We start from the raw sequence: 22,476 nt of genomic DNA, 5'->3' as shown, positions 1-22,476 counted from the left end.
ACATGGAGACGCTGAGGAGGACTCCTAAAAACATGGAGACGCTGAGGAGGACTCCTAAAAACATGGAGACGCTGAGGAGGACTCCAAAAAACATGGACACACTGAGGAGGACTCCTAAAAACATGGAGACCCTGAGGAGGACTCCTAAAAACCCGGAGACACTGAGGAGGACTCCTAAAAACATGGACACACTGAGGAGGACTCCGAAAAACCTGGAGACGTTGAGGAGGACTCCTAAAAACCTGGACACACTGAGGAGGACTCCTAAAAACATGGACACACTGGGGAGGACTCCTAAAAACATGGAGACCCTGAGGAGGACTCCTAAAAACATGGAGACCCTGAGGAGGACTCCTAAAAACCTGGAGACACTGAGGAGGACTCCTAAAAACATGGACACACTGAGGAGGAGTCCGAAAAACCTGGAGACGTTGAGGAGGACTCCTAAAAACCTAGAGACACTTTGTCTCATGACAAGTTGTGTGTCTCCTGTCCTCTCTGACTGCAGGACGTTCGAACAACCGAGCTGAACATAAAACTACGAACGACAACATTCAGCGTCCCGTTCAGGACCAGAACCTCCTGCAGGACAACGGAGCTTCTCTGTGACGGACAGTTTGGACAGAAAGTTCATCTTCTTATTAACCCGAGAAGAAAGGTTGTGTGTGTGTGTGTGTGTGTGCACAGCGATGATGATGATGATGATGATGACACCCCGAGCAAACAGACGTGAAGGATGACGTCATGTTAATGTGAATCATCTCAGAAAAGAGAATGTGGCATCAAAGTGACGCCTCCGTCGCACAAAACATCTTTGTTTGTTTGTATTTGAGCTGAAATCCATTTTATCAGATTAAAGTTGGGTTTTAATGAAGAGACGACGTTTCTGTTTAATTTTAAGATCAGAATTCAGCTCGTCGAGTCTTCTCGCTCTAAAATCTATAAACTTCCACATGAGCACAAACACCTGAATGTCAGCGCAGCGAAAATAAACAAACAAACAAACAAGCAGGTGAAGCTCTGACTTTAGTCTCTCGGTTCTCGGGGTCTTTGCAGGAAGGGGCCCCACAGGGCCCCACAGGGTCCAGGTGGGACCCTGATCCAAATCCCCTCAGCCTCTCCCCGGAGGAGGGGGGTTGCCCACAGGAGAGCACCGACTCGCCCCGGGGCTCAAATATCCGCCTGCTGCCCTTCGCTCCACCCTCACCCCCCAATGCCAGGGCAGCTCCTCCCCCCTCACACTAAGCCCCTCCCTCCTGACCATAAACTCTCCTCCCCCTAATCCCAAACTCCTCCCTCCTCACCAGAAACCCCTCCCCCTCTTCATAAACTCCTCCCTCACCCCCAAACTCCCCCCCACCCATTCCTGAACAACATTGCGAAGATCTTTTTTTTTGTCATGAATAAACAACATCTTACGCTGCACACGAATTAAATCAGTTATTATTATAAAATGAAACGGAGACGCGGCAGAAACATCTCAGTCGGAGGAGATTTATCCGCCGCCGCCTCGCAGCTTAAAGAAGGAGATCTGCAGCGACTCCTCGGCTCAGCGTGAGAACGAGTCGCCCGCTCGAAGAAAAAAAAAAACCTAAAAAAAACCTCCATCGTTTAAAACGAGAGAATTCAAACGCGGCCGAGTTGAACTTCTGCGGCGCAACTTCACCGCTGCATCAATATTTAACCGCCTATTGATTCCAGAACAAAAAGGATGTTGTAAAATGTCAGTCCCAAAATAAGTGTGGCTTTATTAAAAATAAATACCCCCCCACCCGCCTCCCCCCACCCCCTTCTTCATTGAGTCAAATTGCGGCAGTCATACTGTGTGTGTGTGTGTGTGTGTGTGTGTGTGTGTGTGTGTGTGTGTGTGTGTGTGTGTGTGTGTGTGTGTGTGTGTGTGTGTGTGTGTGTGTGTGTGTGTGTGAGTGTGTGTGTGTGTGTGTGAGTGTGTGTGTGTGTGTGTGTGTGTCACGCTGGGCCCAGTGTGTTTGTCCTGAAAGGTCTGCGCTCTCTTCATTGGCCCCGTTCGTCCCTTTGAAGTCGACCACAGAGCGAAATGAACACAGTCCCAATATTTAGGTCTCTGAGCTCTTTTCCTTTCCTTGTTCTTTTTGTTTTTTTTTCCTTTCTCCTCTCTGGGAAGTAAATTTGCTCTCCTGTGTTTCTGTCAGCGAGTCGACAAATACTTCAGACCTGCCGCATACGTCCCAACCTGCCACCGGGGAGTGTTGGTGTTTTCTTTCTTTTCTTGGAACAATTTGGGAGACAAAGTGCAAAAATTGGATGAGTCATCATGTGAGTCGTCAGCTTTAAATAATTGTGAGACAGGAATGTGCGCCGCCGCTTCCGCCATTACTCTCCCACAATCCCGTCTGGCTGCGGGCCGGCCCGCTGGAGGCGGGTTTAGGAAGTAGAAGAAGACAAAAAAAAAAAAAAAAAAAAAAAAACTTCCCACAAAAACACTAAATCTGTCCCCCTTCACAGCACTTCTCGGCCAAGAAGCCAAAATCCTGGTCGGGCCAGGGAAGGGAGGGGAGGGGAGGGGAGGGGAGGGGAGGGAGCACACTGCTGTCAATCACATGTCGCAGAGTCCCGCCCCCCTCATTAGGAAGGTAAACAATAAAAAGAGCCGATGAGAGACGTGACCAGGCAACACCAGAGCAGGGCAGGCTGGGTAACCAGAGACTCAGGAACAAACAAAACACCCTGCAGCCACTCAGAGCAACCCCCCCTCCCCCCCTCCCCCTCTCAACCCCTTAAGCCCCGCCTCCCCCATCAGAGAGAGCGAGAGAGAGAGAGAGAGAGGTTAAAGACTCAGAGGAGTGTGTGTGCAGCTCACATGGTGGGTGTGTATTCAGATAACTCTCGCCGTGCACGGTAACCATGTGAGTCGGCACAAGGCACACAAGAATGCGCTGGTTCAAATCCCCATGAACCCCCCCCGACCCCCTCCCTCCCTCCCTCCCCCCTCCTTCCCTCTCGCCCTCTCCAACGCTAAATTTATTCAAACTGGTCCAAAGCTTGGTTCTCTCACAGCGAGGCGACACCGTCCTGCGTGCGGCTGCCCGTCCCATCCCGTCACTCGTGTTTCTGTTTCACACGAAAGAACGTCTGATGTCTCTGGAGGACGTCGCGGCGAGAGACAACGACGTCCTCCAGAGACATCAGACGTCCACGAACGCACGAATTTCTTCTCTCCTTCCTTTTGTCTCCGCCTCTTGTTCTCCTGCTTAAAGGTCCCCGAAAGCTGGTTTTGGCCGAAGTCCAAGTGGAATCCAGAGACAAAAAAAAAAAAAAAAGTGTCTCCAGAGAAGAAGAAAGTCGACGGGCAGCGAGAAAATGGCTGATAAAAACAAAAAAAACCCGATCTCAGCAGCAGCCGAGACTTAAAACTCTCCGTCAGGTCACGTGTGAATGTTAAAAGACAAAAGTTTGTTGAGGAAGTGTTTAAAAGTGGAAGAAAGACTGCAGAACAAATCACTCCACTTCAGACGAGAGGATTATTTTACCCTAATGAGCAACCAAGAACATTTAAAACAGAATTTACATTTTTTTTTTTAATAATTGTTACGTGAATATTCAAACTAAGTATTACCTGCTTATGTAAAACCTGATTTTACTGACTCCTCCTCTGTTAAATCACACAAACAAATGAAAACAGCCTCAATAAACGCTCTCGTTACAGTTTGAGTGAGTTTCTGGGGATTTCTCATCGACCAGTTTTAACCCTAAATTTATAAACGTCACGTGTCCGATCCGCAAAGGGAAAAACAAAGAGGAACACGTTTGATGTGAGGATCTCCTGCTGATGGAGTCACACGGAGGCCTTCGTCACGCAGAATAACTCTTAATGACTGACTGACAGACGGCGAGAGTTTGACAGTTGACTGAACCCTGGATAAGAAATACGAGCGTTCGCGAACATTAAACTCACTTCTAACTTTGGAGAACGAGCGCAGATCAGCTCAATCAGCATCTGTCCTGCCAGATGTGACGATAAGCAGGCGTGTAACATCCCGTTAGCTTCACTACGGGAGCCACTTGTTCGACAATCAAAACCCGCCGGAGACGACGCGGGGAGAATATTTAACGCGCTTTAAAGTAAGTTAGGGCGCTCTCCTCTGTTTTTTTTTGTGTGCGTTGCCTGAATCGAAAAGCGACACGAACGAGTCAAATAAAGACACGCGCTCGTTTCCTGAATTCCCCTAAAAACTCGAGGGCGACGGCTGGCGAGCGCAGGTCGGTGTTATCGGCGGTTCCAGTCAACTTGCGGCCCTGAAAGAGTTGCCGACATCATCAAAAGTTGCCCATGTGATAGGATTGCACAGTGCACCTAATCAATCAGCGTCTGTTGTGCGCCACCCCGATGTGTTACAAAGCCCAAATAGATTTACAAATGATGTGTGTGTGTGTGTGTGTGTGTGTGTGTTGTGTGTCGGGGGTGTGGAGGGGGATAAGCTCCTGCATAGGATTAGATATTGATTTTAAACATATAAAAAAAAAAAAAGAAAAAAAAAAAGCTTATCATATCAAACCGTAACAGGGAAAACTCTGGGACCCGGCTATGCATAAATCCCTTTTAGATGGCGAGAGGGCGTCCACTTTAAAACATGCACACACACACACACACGCACACACACACGCACACACACACACACACACACACACACACACACACACACACACACACACACACGGGCCCCTTGAAGGAAGCCAAGACTCAGTTGTGTGTGTGTGTGTGTGTGTGTGTGTGTGTGTGTGTGTGTGTGTGTGTGTGTGTGTGTGTGTGTGTATACATAGGTGTGAATCGGTAAGCAGATAAAGAGGGCATAGTGGATCAATTTTGTGGCAGGGAGATGAGAGTGTGGCATACAGATGGCATTTTCCCACCTGGCATCACACCAAGGCGGAACAAGGAGGCGGTTATCACTGAGCATGCTCATAAACGGCAACCGGCGCCGGCCCGAGACTCGCAGCCTCGTCCCCGGCCGTTTGATTGTGCAGCCGCTGCACATTTAAATAACTCGTTTTTAATGCCACGCTGTTTTTTTTTTTTTTTTTTTACTTTCAGCATCATCAAGTTCTCGTCTGCAACTTTTCTTTCGTGCCGACCGAGATGTTTCGGAGGCTTTAATATTATTTGTTCTCTATTAGTGGGTTTGAGTTGATTTCATAAACCAAACACTTCTTCGCTTCCTGTATGATTTAACATCAGAGGCTTCTGTCGTCAGAGCACATCTGTAATCCCCGTTTGTTACGTTAAAGTTGACAGAAAATGCAGATAATCAGCCGTTTTATATGACCATTAATAATGTATGTATATTATTTAAATCTACGCGCACGATATAACCTTCCTGTTTACTGTGTTGAGTACTTACTGCTGTTATAATATTGATAATATAGCTTAATCCATCCCAAGTGTAATTGGAGCTTTGGTGTGTCCAAAACTGCATGTTTTCATCAAATATTAATATAGTTTCTAACATATCACCAACACCGATTTAATCCGGTTGCTTTATTCTTATAATGTGCGAAGGAGGGGGGCATGCTGGGAAACGGTAGGGGAGGAGCCTAAACAAAAAATATATGGACCAGAGCCAATCACAGTTATGTTACTCTGCAGCTGAGATGTTTCCTTGAAGAGAGACTGAGTGAGAGACGGATTCATGTTAGTTTACACACAAGTTACGAAGGATGAGTGCATGCTGGGAAACGGAAGGGGAGGAGCCTAAGAAAAAATTATATGCACCTGGGCCAATCACAGTTACGCTACTGCTGCAGCTGATATGTTTACTAAACGTTATTTTGCACAAAGGTTAAGACACAACACGTCCATAAAACTCTGATTAGCTTCTTTACATCTTAACGTTTGTTATTTGATGGAGAAAAAAAAATACGAGATGATCTGCTGTTGTCACAATCTGATTTTCAACAATGGATATTTAAGCAAAAATTCACAAGAGCTTGTAGTTTATGTTGATTTGGATATCAAAAGTTCAGCAGATTGAGCTCCCCTCAAGTCTTTCATCTGCTTACAATGAGTTTTATCACGACAGCAAAAAAAAAAATCACTGCAGAAAACTGATCTTTTAAAATGGTAAAAAAAAAAAAAAAAAAAAATATCAGAGAGAAGTTGAGAGGAATTTGTCCTTTAGCAGAATATCAGCTTCAAAGTCTTTCTTCCTCTCATCCTCGCTCTCATGTGTCCGAGTGTCCTGCAGCTCACGTCAGCAGCACAAATGTAGAAATAAAACCTGATGAGTCACATCTCTGGATCTCTCTCTCTCTGGTCTGCAGCATCAACACAGACGGGGCCAAAAGGCTGAATTTATAATCTGCTGCTTTCAACTTTCATCAAAACCTGAAATGTTCACATTACGATGGAGGTTATTCTTGTGATTCATTTCGATGTAGCCGCTGCAGATGGATGGTAGATGTAGTACTAATAGGAACAGACAGGAGCGACACACTGACCTCTGAGATTCACTGAGACACGGAGGAAGAGAGGCGTGTTTGCATCAGTGCAGGTATATATTTTTCTTAGCAGGGTGTGTGTGTGTGTGTGTATCTTACTGATGTGTGTTTTTTTTTTCCCCCTCTTGCTCTGACTCACACTGCATCTCTCTCTCTCTCTCTCTCTCTCTCTCTCTCTCTCTCTCTGTCATCGACTGGCCAACCAAATCAGCAATTACTCGCACGCCCGACCATCGCTCAATGGACCTGCCCAAGCACCAAATAAGAGCTGCAGAGATGTCGAGCACACACACACACACACACACACACACACACACACACACACACACACACACACACACACACACACACACACACACACACACACACACACACACACACACACACACACACACGCACACAGGTGGACACACAAACACACCTGTGAGATGCAAACACACAGATGCAGGCAGATTCTCTCACACACACACACACACACACACACACACACACACACACACACACACACACACACACACACACACACACACACACACACACACACACACACACACACACACACACACACACACACACACACACACACACACACACTCTCCTCCCAGCAGCTCAGAACTATCTGTGGCTGCTACAGAAAGGTAGAGCCTGTGAATGTTAAGTGCCTCCCTTAGGGAGGAAAATAAGGCCGGCAGATAAGTTAGTCAGCTGCAAATCCAACAAGTCCACATGAAGGCAGAGAGGACCGTGGTGACACGACACACACCACCTCTCCACCTCGACGCACACTATCTCTGCTCTCTCACGTCCACACACACACACACACACACACACACACACACACACACACACACACACACACACACACACACACACACACACACACACACACACACACACACACACACACACACACACACACACACACACTCACAGGTGAGCAGGCAGACACATCATACAAATCCGATATATAAAGAAATGTGCACTCAGAGGAGCACCAGGAATCCCGCAGACACACATCCAGGTGTCGGCAGTAACACACATGAAAAAAAGACAGAAGCGTGCACGCGCACACACACACACACGCACACACACACTTGAAGCAGGCTCACGGACACATACACACACACACACACATGTGTAGCAGAAAAAGTGAAATCCTCCCCTTTGACTCGAGCTGCAGTTCGATAAATATAAAAAAAACATAAAGTGTCCGGAGAAGACAGAGGAAATCAACCTGGACGCAGGCTGGAGCTCCTGCTTGGATACGCACGTCTGCCCCCCCCCCCCCCACTGCATAGCCCACCTCCTTTCTTGCTAATTACAATTGATTTATTATGGACCAGGTAGCTTATCAGGTGCCCGGTGAAATTACGATGGGCGTCTGAAGGCTGTGAGGAGAAGGGGAGTTTGGGGGAAGGGGGCGGCGGTGGTCAATGTCGAATAGCAAAATCAATTAGCATTGATTGGCAAAAGGTTCATTTTGCAAAAGAGGACGCAGTCGAAGGGGATTAAACTTCCCTGGCCCTCTGACAACTTTGATACGACACAATGGCTGCTTTTCTGGCTGCGGTGTAGTTAACAAGCTTTCAATAATATAACTGCATTTTTTTGTATTTTTTTTTTTTTAACCCCACAAAACCCTCTGAATGCAGCTGCGGCCGGGTTTCAAATCAGGCATCGGCTAGTCGGGTCTGGCTAAGAAACAGATAGCATTGATCATGTATCAGGGAGTGAAATCCCTCGCAAGCCCGCATCTTAATCCTCATCAAGAAGCCGACGCAGAATTCAAATCATCCTGCTTCAGGCTGTGAATGAAGGCTGATCAACAGGAAGGACTCGTGAAAACATGAAACCACTTTAGTTAAACTCCTACAACCCGGACAGCAGCTTTACTTTGAAAATGAACTTCAACTGTTGCTGTTCGTCTCCTCTTGTTGGCATTTTGGCAACTAAATACACAAGATCCAGATAAATAATTAGTGACAATAATCAGGAAAGATTCAGGAACTGATGGAGTAAAATGAACCCCAACTGCACAATGAAAAGGGGTTTATTTGTAATGTTACTTTCAGTTGTTCAATCAGTAAGAAAAACAACAACTCAGCAGTGAAACCTGCTCGGTTGTAAAAAACAACAACATGTAAGGTCACAAAAATGAGAGTTTTTCATGCCGCAACCAAGTAGACCACACTGGAAACCCAAACCTTTGCAGCCTCGCTGTGTGTGTGTGTGTGTGTGTGTGTGTGTGTGTGTGTGTGTGTGTGTGTGTGTGTGTGTGTGTGTGTGTGTGTGTGTCTTACCCTCGATGGCCATCATGGCTCTCAGCTCTCTGTTCAGCAGTTCGAAGCGTCTCTCCAGATCGTGCTCTTTCTCCCTGTGGCAAGTCGGGGAAAAAAAGAGACACACACACACACACACACACACACACACACACACACACACACACACACACACACACACACACACACACACACACACACACACACACACACACACACACACACCAAAGTTCATCAATATGTTAATGACTAAATCATTAAGTACTTAAAGAAACCTGCAATAAACATCGATTCAGCTACTCGCCTGAACCTTCTCCGGCTTCGCATTAATCTACTGCACATAACTGATACTCATAGTGCGCTCACACAGCCCTGGGTGAACACGTGTGTGTGTGTGTGTGTGTGTGTGTGTGTGTGTGTGTGTGTGTGTGTGTACAGGAAAATATGGAGAAACAAAAAGATAAAAAAAATAAATGTGTATCTGCCGACATGCCTCGTGCATGTGTGGTCCCTTTCGTGTGTGTGTGCGCAGCACAAATTGAATTCTTTCCTCTTTCAGCCATATTAAAAAATGAGCTAATTCGGCCCCTAATAGAATTTGTCCTTCACAGGCGCCTTTTTCTCTTCGCCTCCACAAAGGGAGAACAGAAAGGGCTAATAATCAGCCCTTCTGTCAATTGGCCACTTTAAAAGCCTCCCCTTTCCCACGACATAATGTGATTATGAATACTTCAATCTCTGCTCCACTTGCACACTTTGAAATCCCAACAGCCGCAAATGAAGAAGAAGAAGAAAAAAAAAAAAAGGTCGGCGAGTACGAGTGCGTGTGTCCACCTGTCGCAGCTGACCACATACAAAGAGACTAGAGATAGAGTAGCGATCGCCACATTTTTATTGATTTCATATCCCATCCACATGTAAATCAATGAGCGGATAGACAGAAGGTGGGGTGAATGGAGTGGCAGCTTCAACGACTGGGATCTGACGCTGCGACCGTGTTTGCTGGTTTTTAATGTCCGGTTGTGAACGGATGCTGTGGAGATTTTTCCCACTTATAATAATAAAAAGTAAAATAATGAAACGACGACGAGAGGAGGATAGTACGTACAGCAGAGAGAGCTGGTTCTGTCGTCTGATGAGGGCGTTCTTCTTGTTCACCAGCATGAACCACTCCTGCATCATGGCCTCCTCCTCCTCCTTGTTGTTGCCTGGAAAGGACACACAATCACACAAGGTTTCAAGAATGTCACGAGCTGTTGTTTCCACGGCTACCTTTAAAAAAAATAAAAAATATAAAAAAAAAATTCATAAAGATGCATAAAAACAGGGAGGGGGGGGTAAAGACCTCCGTTACAGCAGACTGAACCCGACATGAACGGGGGATATACCATGTGAAGAGGCACATGAAAGAGATGAGGCAGATAAACGGCCCCGAGCCGCTGCGGAGTCACTGAGTCCACCGGATATTTGTGTGCGTGTGTAAATACGCCGCTCTCTTATGTTCCTTGTGTAAACATTCACATACTTCACACCATGTCTTCACAACGTCAATACGGCTTCAGCCTGGGCGGGATTAACTCGGCGATTACCGTCGAGCGCCTTTTTTTTTTTTTTTTTTTTTTTTTTTTAACGGAGTGGAGCCTCTCACTGTAGGGCAATACGTATCCCACCAATCACTCAGCGGGCCTTCAAAAAAAAAAATACACGTCTCTGGATATTCTCTGCCGCTTAGTGTAATACCTTGCTCAGTACACAGAGAGCTAGCAAGGCTCAGATGCATGGCTAATGTAAGCTTCGCCCACGCCTGGGGCTAAAGCTCTGCGCTGTAACTTACTTACTGTGCACAATGGGATGCGCACAGCCGATGCAGAGAAAGCACATCGAATGGAAACCGTCGAATGTTAGCCAGGTGACGGGAGCGGCCTCTGTCACGTTTGACCAGGAGGGGAAGCTGAGCGGAGTTTGATCTGCTGATTTGACTCTAAAACATGGAAAAGAGGGCTGGAACCTCCCGAACTGACTAACAGGTGTTTGAATGCAGAAAAACACACGAGCATATGATAATTCAACGTTTTCTGCTGGTTTATCTTCAATTACAACTGGTTAACAAACACAAAACCTTCTAATGCATTCGTATTTACTAATTTATGTGGCTGAAATAACAATTATTTCCTTCCCATTTGATTTATTAATGACCAGAGATAAACTATATGATCTCTATAATTGGTGAGCGAGTCTAGAGTGGACAGAAGCAACATTAATTTGCTTAAATGCGCATTGAAGGTCACATTTAGTTGTAAAATACCTTTAAAATCATAAAATAGTTTCTTTCTGATTTCTTTTTTTTTGTATCTTTGAATTACAACCTTCATGTTCATCCTTTAGTCTAAATATATATGTGATATCTCCTGCATAAATGAACTCGGCTGCTGTCGCTGAAACACTGTTTGCGTCTAGAATCGGCTGGAACGAGGTTTGTGGCACTTGAGGTCAGTTAAACAGCGGCGGCGGCATTAATCCGACACTCAGTGCGACTGTGAGGAGACGAAATGGATGAAAACAGAGGAGGCGAGATGAAAGATGTTCTCAGGGCTTATGTTATTATCGCTTGCTGTTTTTTTCTTATCCTTTCTTAAGAGGAAGGTTCAGTGGCGGGGAAGCTACGACAGATATATCACAGCACAATTAACACTAAGAAGAGATTTATATTTATTAATTAAGGCCCACGTTGAATTTTTCAGTTGAGAAAAATAACCTCGGCGGCCGTTTTAAGGTGACGTTAACGTTTCTTTCATTTGCTGCCTGGGGGAAGTGCAGCATTTCTTTCTGAAGGATTCAAACTGCTGCTGGTTTTAGTGTGACACGTTAAGTTTAATCATAATATTGTGCACCAGAAGACGATGACAACCTGTAGATAAATGAGTGATTCAGCTACTCGGGGCAGGAGAAGACCAAAAGAAAAATGATTTATCTGTTCGCTGCAGAGAGCGGCGAGTATCGGGCCTCTGCGTCATCGATGACAAAAGGCAGACGTGTGGATGTGTGCGCGGACACCGGTGAGCGTGTGGACATTTGTGATACTCTGAGCCAGCAGATGTATGTAATTTCATTTAGGAGGGGGGGGAGGAGGAGGGAGGAAGAAGAAGAAAAAAAACCGAGCGAATGAAAGAAAGCTTCGGGATTTAGCGGAATCGGGGGCTCGTGGATTACTGTAGTCAACTTTGAAATGGACGACACTCGGAGGGGGGATAAAGCCGGCGCTGACAGGTCATTGTGCTGCCTCGAAGTCAAATAAAACAAGCAAATAATAATGGCAAATATTAAGCTCCTGTGACATTGTGGCGAGGCGGGTTGGAAGACGAGGGGGGATTATAAAGCTATATCCCCCACCGCTAGCCAGCCAGCAGCTACCAGCCAACCACCGGCCGCATTTTGTGAAAGGGAGGGAGGGGGAGGGAGGAAGGGAGGGAGGGAGGGGGGGGGGGAAAGGAGGAGAGGGAAGAGAAAGGCAGGGAGGTCAGAGGAAAGGTAGGATAAAGGAGAGGAGGGAGGAGAAAAGGGTGTAAGAAAGGGTAGAAGGAAGGAGAAAGGGAGAGATGAGGGTGGTGTGTGTGTGTGGGGGGGGGGTGGGGGTGGGGGGGGAATAAGGACGGGCAGGTGAGCGATGGGATGGAGGCAGAGAGGCAGGACGAGTGGCGCAGGACACTCGACAGCTGCTCAGCATCCACCTCCCTTCAGTCAACCTCTCCAGGGTTGAACTTTGACCTCCAGATGCTGCCCGACTCTTAAAGAGACAGAGGAGCAGAGTCACTGGATCCAAAACTCTCTCTAATCAATTCAAAATTAATAATAGGAAAACATTTTAGAGTCGACAACTAAACTAAAAATCAGCTTTTTTTTTTTTTTTTTTTTGCTTATTGGTCAAAATAACGTTCGTACAATTAATTTTTTACAAGTGTTTTTGTTACGTTTTGTTTTTTGTTGCAGATATTTTTAATAGTTGACTAGAACTAATGATTGAAAGAGGTCATTCTGTCATTTATTGATCGATTTAATTGGATTATCTGTCTTACATTTAACCTTTAAAATGTCAGAACATAATGAGAAATAAAATATTAAAGAAATAATATTGAGTAAATAATACAAATAAAGTAAGAAGGGGCTTCTTTGATTCTTTGATTATTAGCACGAGGTTTAGATCATTGAATCAGTTCATTAGCTAAACTGCTTTATGTTATGAAAGTATTAAAGGTTCAGGAAAAATCAAGGCAACAAACAGAAAAATTAATTAACAGCAACGGCTGTTTCAGTTTTGTATGATACGAATGCTGCGAAATGTATAAATGAATCTCTGATGCGTCGCTGAGGGTTCGATTGTTTTCATTGGCTGCGCTGTAACGAGCATATGTGAAGAGTGACAACAACAGAGCGGGAAACAGCTGAACGTTGTGTTGTGTGAAGACAAATGGTGTAAATGTCCCTGGCAGAGCAGCGCTGACACTGTGTCTGTGAATCCAGCCTTTGGCTCCGAGGCGCCGCGGATCCATGCTGGCTCTCGGGGGGCCATCTTGGATCAAAGCATCTGGCGCTTTTTGGCAGGTTGCATTCTGGGTCTTTGCTCGCTCGACTCACGCGCCACTTCTCGGTGCTCGACACCGGAGCGGGGCAGAGCGGACGGAGACGGGCCAAAGAGACAGAGGCGATAAATTTGGCAGCGGGACAATGTTTGATCAGGACATCAAAGGGTTAGCTGAATATGTGTCTGACGGAGATTCGCCGGGTTTCCCCCACCTGCAGGAAACTTTATCGTCGTTAATATCGTGTTTGGTGCTACCTCGGCTATCAGCGGTGGGAAACACAGAAGATACAATCACCTCATGACACACACAGAGCTGTGATACAACTGATAGACATATCCCAACAACCCCTCTATCTGATTGCCTGTCTCCCTCTTCTCTTGTTTCACTCACTGGGTCTCTCTCTCTCTCTCTCTCTCTCTCTCTCTCTCTCTCTCTCTCACACACACACACACACACACACACACACACACACACACACACACACACACACACACACACACACACACACACACACACACACACACACACCCCTGCGTTCCTTAAAGGCATGCAGAAAAAGGCTGCTCGGCATAGGTCACCGCATTTGTGTGCATCCATAGGAGAGATAGTAAGAGACAGAAATAAGGAAAAAAGTAAAGAAATAAAGAAAGGGTGAAAAAAAAAAAAAAAAACAGAGAGCCTCTGTAGCCAAATAAGATTAAGATAGCCATCTTGGCCACTGTTCCTTTCAGTGTAGATAGGAATAATGAAACCCACCCTGAGGTGCTCCAACTGCTGCTGCTGGCCGGCTGAATTAACTGTACAATGTGAGGTCTCAATAAATGCAAAAGGGAGAGTTTTAGAGAGTAAATATGAATTGATTTGGGAATATTCTGGAGTATAAAGAGCAGGTAACCAGTCTTTGTTTATAGGCAAAGAGTTTGACGCTACAAGTTTTAAAAGGTTTTTTTTCTCCTTCATCTTTTCTCAAAGTGTTTATCGATCGGTGACTAAAGCGTCCGACGACACGCCGCACTGCAGCGGGAAAAGTGCAATTAGTGATAATGTTTGTTTAATTAATCTTTTTATCTATGAAAGTAGTGAAAATATTGATCACAACAGTCCAAGGTGAACGGCTTGTTTTTGTCTGGCCGCCTTCTTTCGTCTAATCCGAAGGTTTTTCAGTTGTGCAAAACTCGCAAATGTTTTGTCTTTTATGTCTAAAAACTAGCTGGTTATGATAACCGAACTAGTTTTCTGCCATTTTATTGTAAAACTGACCGGGCGCTGAGTTGCAGAGGTCAATATTTTGACCTTTTTTGACCTTCCAGTTACGAGGCAGCCTTTCGACCGTGAACCCATCTGACAAGTCATTTGTTCAAATATTTTTGGACGAGCAGGATATCCTGCGTCCGTCCTCCATCCAGAAAACTTCTCCCCTCTGTGCCCTGAATGAGGGAGCTTGGATAACAGAGCAAAATGAATGAGACAGAAAGAGAAACACATTAAAAGCTGTGATCACAGCACGTTCATCTCATTTCTTATCCCACCATTTTGTCATTTAATCCAATAGCTGCTAATCCAATTTGTCTATCGGACATGTAAAAAGGCGGGGAGGATGAGGAGGGGGAAGGAGAGGAGGAGGGGAGGGGAGGAGAAAAGAGCCCAACTTCTCCCTTTTCTGTGTTCAAGTCACTTTTCACCATCGCGCTTTATTTGTGTGCGGTTTTATTTGTTCTCCGTCCGACCGTCTTGATATCAGCGGGGATCAGGGAAGATGAAAGCCAAAGACGCATGAAAGGAAATGAGAAAAAAGGAGGAATAAAGAAAAATAAAAAAAAATAAAAAGAACAGGATGAACATTGTTTCCTGTGATTAGGTAAGAGCTCGTTAAAAGGCTGTCACTGCGGTGACGTGAATATGCATGACAGGGGCCGGCCTAATCAGAGAGGTCTGTGGTGAGGACCGGAGGGAGGGGGGGCGGCGTGTAAGTAGCCTACTGAAGACTTGATTTAATTAATGTGAGTGGAGGAGTGTCTTGTTAGGACGGAGACGGAGAGCGAGACTGGAAGGGTTCAGGGAGCTCCCGCGTTCAGCTTCGGCCTCAAAACGTTATCAAAAAACCCTTTTGGAGCCAAATTTCGTCGTCTTTCTTCCCGTTAAAGTGCAACAGTTGCTACAAAATACACAACTCGGCAACATTACACCACTCGGGATATGTGTAACAATCAAACCCCCCCCCCCTCCCCTCCCCTCCCACCTCCACCGAGCGAGCCTACTCTACATTGCACATGTGATTCCTCTTTTCTATTCTGCTCTCTACTTGGAGTGCTGCTGAGGGTAGTTTCTTTTTTCCCCCCCTTGTACGAGGCCTTTTTAGCCGCCCTCAATGGCAACAATGGTGCCGGCGTATAGAGCAGATTCCTGCTTTATTGAACCTGTGTATAATGTCTGGTGAATGGAGCACATTAACCGATTCACACTCACCTCTCTTTCCCTTCCTTTACACCCCCCCTCCCCCTTCCCTCCCTCCAGACAGAAAAAAAAAGAGAAAAGTAAAATAAAAAAACCAAAAAAAAAAAACCTCCTCTCACACTGAGGCACAATGAGTGCCTTTTCCACTGGTGTCATTTGTCAACCACTGCTTGCTTTTTAATTTACAAAAGAGGTGGAGGTAGGAGAGAGAGAGCGAGCGAGAGAGCTGGAAGAGCAGCAGCGCAGAGTTTTGAAGGCAGTGAGGTGAATTAGTGAATAAATGGGGGCGGCAGAAATATTTGTTTCTAGTTACACATCATACTGACAGCTCAGGTCCATCGTTCAGTCGGTATGTCGGATAAGAAACCGCACGATCCTGAAGCTGAATTTAAGGTGAAAGATCCTCAAGTCATTATATTTGATGCCATAATTTATGATCACATGTTAAAAGCAGGATAACAGTGCTCGTTTGTTTGTTCCAAAGATTCGGCCCACGTTGGTCGTTGTGAACTGATCACGAACCTCGTCGTACGTCTGTCTATTGAGTCTAATGGTGATTAGGCCTGTCGTAATTATTACATTATAACCTGATTGCAAATATTTGAGCTGACCGCAATCATTGTGAATAATTGTTAAAATTGTTTCCATTATGTATAAAACATCTGGAAGAAGCGAACATGAATTCCATATTTCCATCATAGTTTCCGTGTAGTTTTCCACAGTTGAAGGTTGAATCGTTGCTCTTCTGGTGACCTCATCTTGTTGTGCCTTCTTCTTCCGCTGTGGTTTAATGGCAGCTTAACCAACTGTTCACCTTCAGGAGCTTAAGTTATATTTGACCGACCGCATTAATGATGAGGATCTACTGACATTAACCTCATGGATGCAAATCCAACCGCCACAGCCAGTAAATCATTAAACTATGATCAGGGTTTAACTATAACAGTGGTACAAGTTGTATACTGATGCAAGTAGGAGAATACGAGACTATTTATTATCTTTATCTTCTCCAATGAACCCATCCTTTACGAGCCATTTCTCAGACACTGATATGTGAATTTCAATTGTTTCCAAGTCATTTTCTTATCTGGAGAACAAAACTTTTCATTCGAGACACGGAATAATTATTGTGATCCAATATTCCTGATTGCAGAAGTGAGCGCTGTTCCAGTTTTGCCTGTTATCGTGCAGTCCTGATAACGAGCCGTGTTTCAGAGGGCGATGAACTCCGGATGGTAGAAAGTGGGAATATAAAAGCCTTTTTTTTTTTTTTTTTTTTTTTTACGAGCAGGACGGTGCACACACTCGGCTCCGCCGTTCAAACGTTTATATTCAACAACGATAGGTTTGTCTTTCCTCTTTCTCACACACACACACACACACACACACACACACACACACACACACACACACACACACACACACACACACACACACACACACACACACACACACACACACACACACACACACACACACACACACAGACACCGCTGGGCAAACACATTTGACCTCAGAGCTAACAGTAGACCAACCTCCAGACACCTCTCATTCCTCCACTTCAGAGGTTAAGGAGGGGTGGGGCGGCCGGGCAAACACAGTTCACATAATAGACTGACTCTGGAGATGAAATGTTCATATTAGGAGGCTTCATTTTCTACACACACACACGCTGAGACACACATTTTCTGTTGCTTGTACCAGGGGGAAGGAGAAAGAGCGTATTTGCACAAGAGAAGAGAATTTTCACCACCTTCCCACTTGAAGTATTTTAATATTTAAATTCAAATGTGTGTTCATGAGTTGAACTTAAGTATTTGATTTTAAATGGAAAAGGACTAAAATGTTGAAAAAAAAAAAAACGCCATTCCCGGACTGTTTTTCTATTTGTCTAGCAGAACCAGCCAAGCCATGACAATCACACATATACTGTACACTCCTCCGCCTCGAATCACCCCCCTCTCCTTCCCCCGAGCATCTCCTCCTCCTCCTCCCCTCCTCCCCCCACCCCCTCCACTCCATCAAATTGTGTTTTTGCCACAAATCAATAAACATTATCAGAGAGTGGCAGACTATGGGCTGGTGGAGGCAGCCTCTGTCTGTTAAAGCCCAGACCGCCCTGTCTCTATCGCAGCCTGGGTGAGAAGGCCAGGAGGAAATGGAAAGACACACAAACACACACAAGAGACAGAAACAACGTGACGTCCACAAACACACACACACACACACACACACACACACACACACACACACACACACACACACACACACACACACACACACACACACACACACACACACACACACACACACAAATACATGTAACGGGGGACTTAAAATAAACACAAGATGGAAGCCGAACACATAAGACACAGAGCCACAATTACACACAGACACGGTTGCTGATCAAACAGCGGGTGTTCGGTGCATGTATCGCCCCACAGAGAGCGATTTCTAACACATCCACACAAACCGAGACACAGACAGTAGAAAACAATCAAAGTGAGCAGACTGGAAAGGAGAAGAACAGCAGCGGAGCATTGAGGTGTTTAACAATAATCCTGACGGTGCAGCAACCGGCTGTTTGGACCACGCCACTCAATAAGAAATTAAAAGAAAGAATGAAGAAGAAGAAGAAGAAAAAAAAATCAGACGAAAGTCAACAGGGACTTTAAACACTCCCTAAACCATTAAGGCCGCTGTATCACCACTCTATGGCTGTCAGCTCACTTTAGCTTCGGCGTCAGGAATCCTCGCTCTCTCCCAACCATTTAACGGAGCTCTAAATAAGATGATTTTCAACCTGTCCCTACTTAGCTCGGGGCTGGAAAAAGGAAAAATCAGGGGGCCCTGCCATACACCATTTCTCAATTACCTTTCTCATTATTGTCACCCGTGTTCATTACGACTATTATCATCCTTCCCTTTCTGTAGCACCCCCCCCCCCCACCCCACACTTTAGGCTAGCTTAGCCCGCCGTGGCTGTCGTGTTTGGATGAAGAGAGAGCGAGGAGAGCGGCAGAATCGAGAGCTTTTTCGCGAGGCCGGAGCACTTCAGGTAATTAATATAGCGAGAGGGGGGCAGACGAGAGGAGACGGAGAACATGCGAGTGTACGTACGGCCTTGTGTGTGTGTGTGTGTGTGTGTGTGTGTGTGTGTGTGTGTGTGTGTGTGTGTGTGTTTTTTGTGTGTGTTTTTGCTGAAGCGCCTGATTGGGGAGCTCACCTGCCGATACCCCCTAAAAGGTATTTCATTAGCGAACCTTTTACCATACAAGCAGAGCAACAAAGCCTCGGTTACGCCTGCCTCCACTCCAACTCGACAGGGCCCTCCAGGACGTCTGTAGCTGTGTGTGGGAAGAGTAAAGACGAGTGGAGGAGCAAGGAGGAGAGGCGAGGAGAGGCTATCCCCGTTCATAATCTCATGACAAAAGGCAAAAAAGGCATCATCCTATTACCAGCGTGATCTTCACCAGCTCCTGCTAGCTCCTTTCCACAGGGGGCTCTCCTTTATTATTAAGGTGAGTGGGTGATAGGGAGCAGGAGCGGCGCCTGGCGCCTCCCTATTAGCCCTGGGACAAGAGTAGGTATGAGGGTGTGGAGGGGGGAGACGAGAGACCCCATGCTAGGGTCTTGCTTGGAGTCTTTTTCAATTTTCCCGAATGAGAGCCTTTGCTTGGACCTTTTTTTTGGGGGGGGTGGGGCCCCTTCTATTAGGCTTCAGTACTGCAACACAAAGTGGGCGAGATTCTTCAATCAACCAGCTCAATACCAACAGTGATGATCACCGGGAAAACATCTCCGGCTCCACCTATTAACACTCATCTGTGGGTGATTCACGTTGCTGCTCGGCTCCCCTACGACCGTTAACGCGAGGGGACGGATCTTTGGAGGGAATACGTTTAGTTTAAGTTTCGTGAAAACTGCAGAACGAGCTGCTTCGCAGTCATTTTGTAATCCGGCCGAGTTTGCGGCCTCAAAGATAGTAAAGATTCAACCCCTAGTGGTCAATATTTCTTGATAATCTCATCTTTTGTTGTTTTGTTGGTGCATCAAATTAAGAAATCCTGAACATTTGGACTAATGCTCCAATAAAATAATTTTTGGTCCTCCATATGTTCCCTTGTTTGAGCTGAGTTGGAGGATAACAGCAGTAAACTGTGGGCATCCAGCAGCAGTGTGAGAGAGGAAAGAGACCGAGTGAGAGAAACAGAGATTAGTCTTGTTTTTTTTCTGCTCAAGTGTTTTGTCTTCTGCTCAGCGGGGGTGCTTGCCTCTAGCCTCAGGTTACACAGAGGAATTGTGGGAATTAAAAGTAGCCCGAGCTGTGTTTGTGAAGGACAGCGGTGCCAGGCTTGGTGTTAAAATGTGCTAAAGACTTGAAGCTGTGCACTACTTTGGTTCTTTTTTTAGGGGGGGCCTTTGACTTTTACAAACTGGTGGCTGATGTCGAATATTTGTGATGTTGTTGCCTTAAACACACAAAGAAGTACACAGAGACGTTCAAGGCCAAATACTTGACGGAAATATGACGACTTGGTTGAAGACGGGAAATTAAATGAGGTGCGTTAGGCGAGCAACAGGTCGTCATAGCGACGCTACCGACGGGCCGATTTCAACTAGTTCAAAACAAAAGATCTTCTTTTGCAGTATGTTTACATGGACTTCCAGCACCGATTTTAATATGATATCTGTATATTTTCAAAGCTATTTATCTCGCAGAGTAATTAAAGTAATGTTTCCTTTGCTCTCTCTTAAAGTTTCTGAACACACACACACACACACTCACGAACGCACACCGTCTCATCTGCAGAAAGTCTCAATTTTCAGTAATTCACTGTGTTAAGAGGAAAAATTTGATGGACCTTTAAAGGTGTCGAAAGTACAGACTGCGGATACTCAGGAGATGCACTCCTCGCGATTCCATCACCAGACAACCCACACACACAGACACACACACACACACAGACACACACTCATCATCATCGTCCTCCTTTCTCCTCCGCAGCCCAGTAAAAAAAAAAAAAAAAAAAAAAGCCTGAGATGACCTGGGTGTGTAGCTTATTAACCTCTCCATCAGTTCTTATCAGCCAATGAATAGCCCAGTCATCTGCCCCTCCTCCTGAATCTGAGGGCGAAAAAATTTCTCCTCACGTCAGGGCTATAATTCAATCCACACACAAATCATTTAAGGTGCGCGTGCTCGCACACACACACACACACACACACACACACACACACACACACACACACACACACACACACACACACACACACACACACACACACACACACACACACACACACACAGAGAGAGAAAAAAGGGAGGGATCAGTGGAAACATTTTGTCAACCTTGGGTCTGGTGGGCTTCCAAAACTGGCGTGGACCAGATGTTACTCAAATTATCAACAATTGGAGGAGACAACAGAAGGGGTGTACATGTTGTGTGTGTGTGTGTGTGTGTTCTTGTGTGCCTGCCTGCTTGACTATATGTATGTGTGTGTGTGTGTGTGTGTGTGAGGGCCAGAATAAATTAATGGCTGATTTCTCCCCTTGCTTTGATGGCATTAAGAGCCCTCTTCTTCTCAATGTGGCGCGTTAAATGCTTTTCTCTCCTTCCCTCTTTCCATCCGTCTCTCCTCTCTTTTTTTTTTTTTTTTTGACAAGCAGGGCCACCCAGCAGAAAGCAACTGATGCAAAACGCCGGAGTAATCTCCCCCTCCATCCACCACCAACACCCCACCCACCCCCTCCCCGCTATCTTTAGTCTTTGACACAGTAGCCATTATCTGTGGGATTTAGTTAAACCAAACCTTCATGTATTTGTTAGGCCTCGGGTTCGTTTTCTCTTCTGACTGCTCTGCTTGAGTGTGGCCAGGCTGGGAGGAGAGTGTGAGTGTGAGTGTGTGTGTGTGTGTGTGTGTGTGTGTGTGTGTGTGTGTGTGTGTGTGTGTGTGTGTGTGTGTGTGTGTGTGAGAGAGGGGGCGGGGGGGTTACGTCACCAGTGCAGCTTGCTGGTAAATCGTAAAGAGGGGGTCTACAATGCCATCTAGCTGGTTTCTGGCTCCGGATTTTAAATATATTAAATTTGTAATCTTGTTTGTTCTGACCGAGACATTTAAATTTCATTATCAGGATTATTTTAACCAAACTCAACAGATCGTGTTGTGATGTTTCTGTTCTGTCTTTTAACAATACCGAGTCCAAAACAACAAACCGAGAACAATATGTGTCAAATGAGATGTATAAAATCAATAGAAATCCAGACAAACTGAAGTGGGGCGCAACAATACACTGGATTTACTCTCAATATTCTCACAACAGCTATTAATAAAGAGTATGAATCCAGTGTGATTAAACTGATAAAGCTGCAACCAACGACCTGAACTGACATACTGATGCATTAGTTAGAGATAACTACGTAACCAGAAGTAACCGAGCCTCTTATGATGACATGCAACCAATATACAGACGGGCAGGAAGCCAATAACATCACGTTATTGCCATCTTCTGAAGAAAATAAACATTTTAAGTTTTGATCATTTTATGTAATTTGCTCATCTTAAAACTCATCTATAAATGCTTAAATAATCAGACTCCACAGGTGCTCAGTGGCCTCGGCATCCGTCATGAATGACCTGGTGCTCCTTTTCTATGCTGTGTTTCTGTTTTAATTGGTCTCGTATTG

At 45.5% G+C, this 22,476-nt stretch overlaps 1 protein-coding gene across 7 annotated transcripts in view; it reads right to left on the bottom strand.

The window, feature by feature from the left end:
- ehbp1 (EH domain binding protein 1) overlaps positions 1-22,476 on the bottom strand; it is a 139,181-nt gene that overhangs the window by 1,435 nt on the left and 115,270 nt on the right. For all 7 annotated transcript variants that reach the window (XM_069712872.1, XM_069712871.1, XM_069712873.1 and 4 more), the window contains 2 exons: positions 9,862-9,961; positions 8,775-8,848 (listed from right to left, as the gene is read on the bottom strand). In XM_069712872.1, the coding sequence (XP_069568973.1) occupies positions 8,775-8,848; positions 9,862-9,961 (174 nt within the window). The remainder of the gene's footprint in view (positions 1-8,774; positions 8,849-9,861; positions 9,962-22,476) is intronic.

Source organism: Brachyistius frenatus, unplaced genomic scaffold (assembly GCF_029030835.1).
Source record: "Brachyistius frenatus isolate BFR_SWC_R1_liver_20210118 unplaced genomic scaffold, ASM2903083v1 Contig_113, whole genome shotgun sequence".
Classification (NCBI taxonomy): Eukaryota; Metazoa; Chordata; class Actinopteri; family Embiotocidae; genus Brachyistius; species Brachyistius frenatus.
The sequence above is the reverse complement of the archived record's forward strand: the minus strand, read 5'-3'. Positions and strand labels throughout refer to the sequence as shown.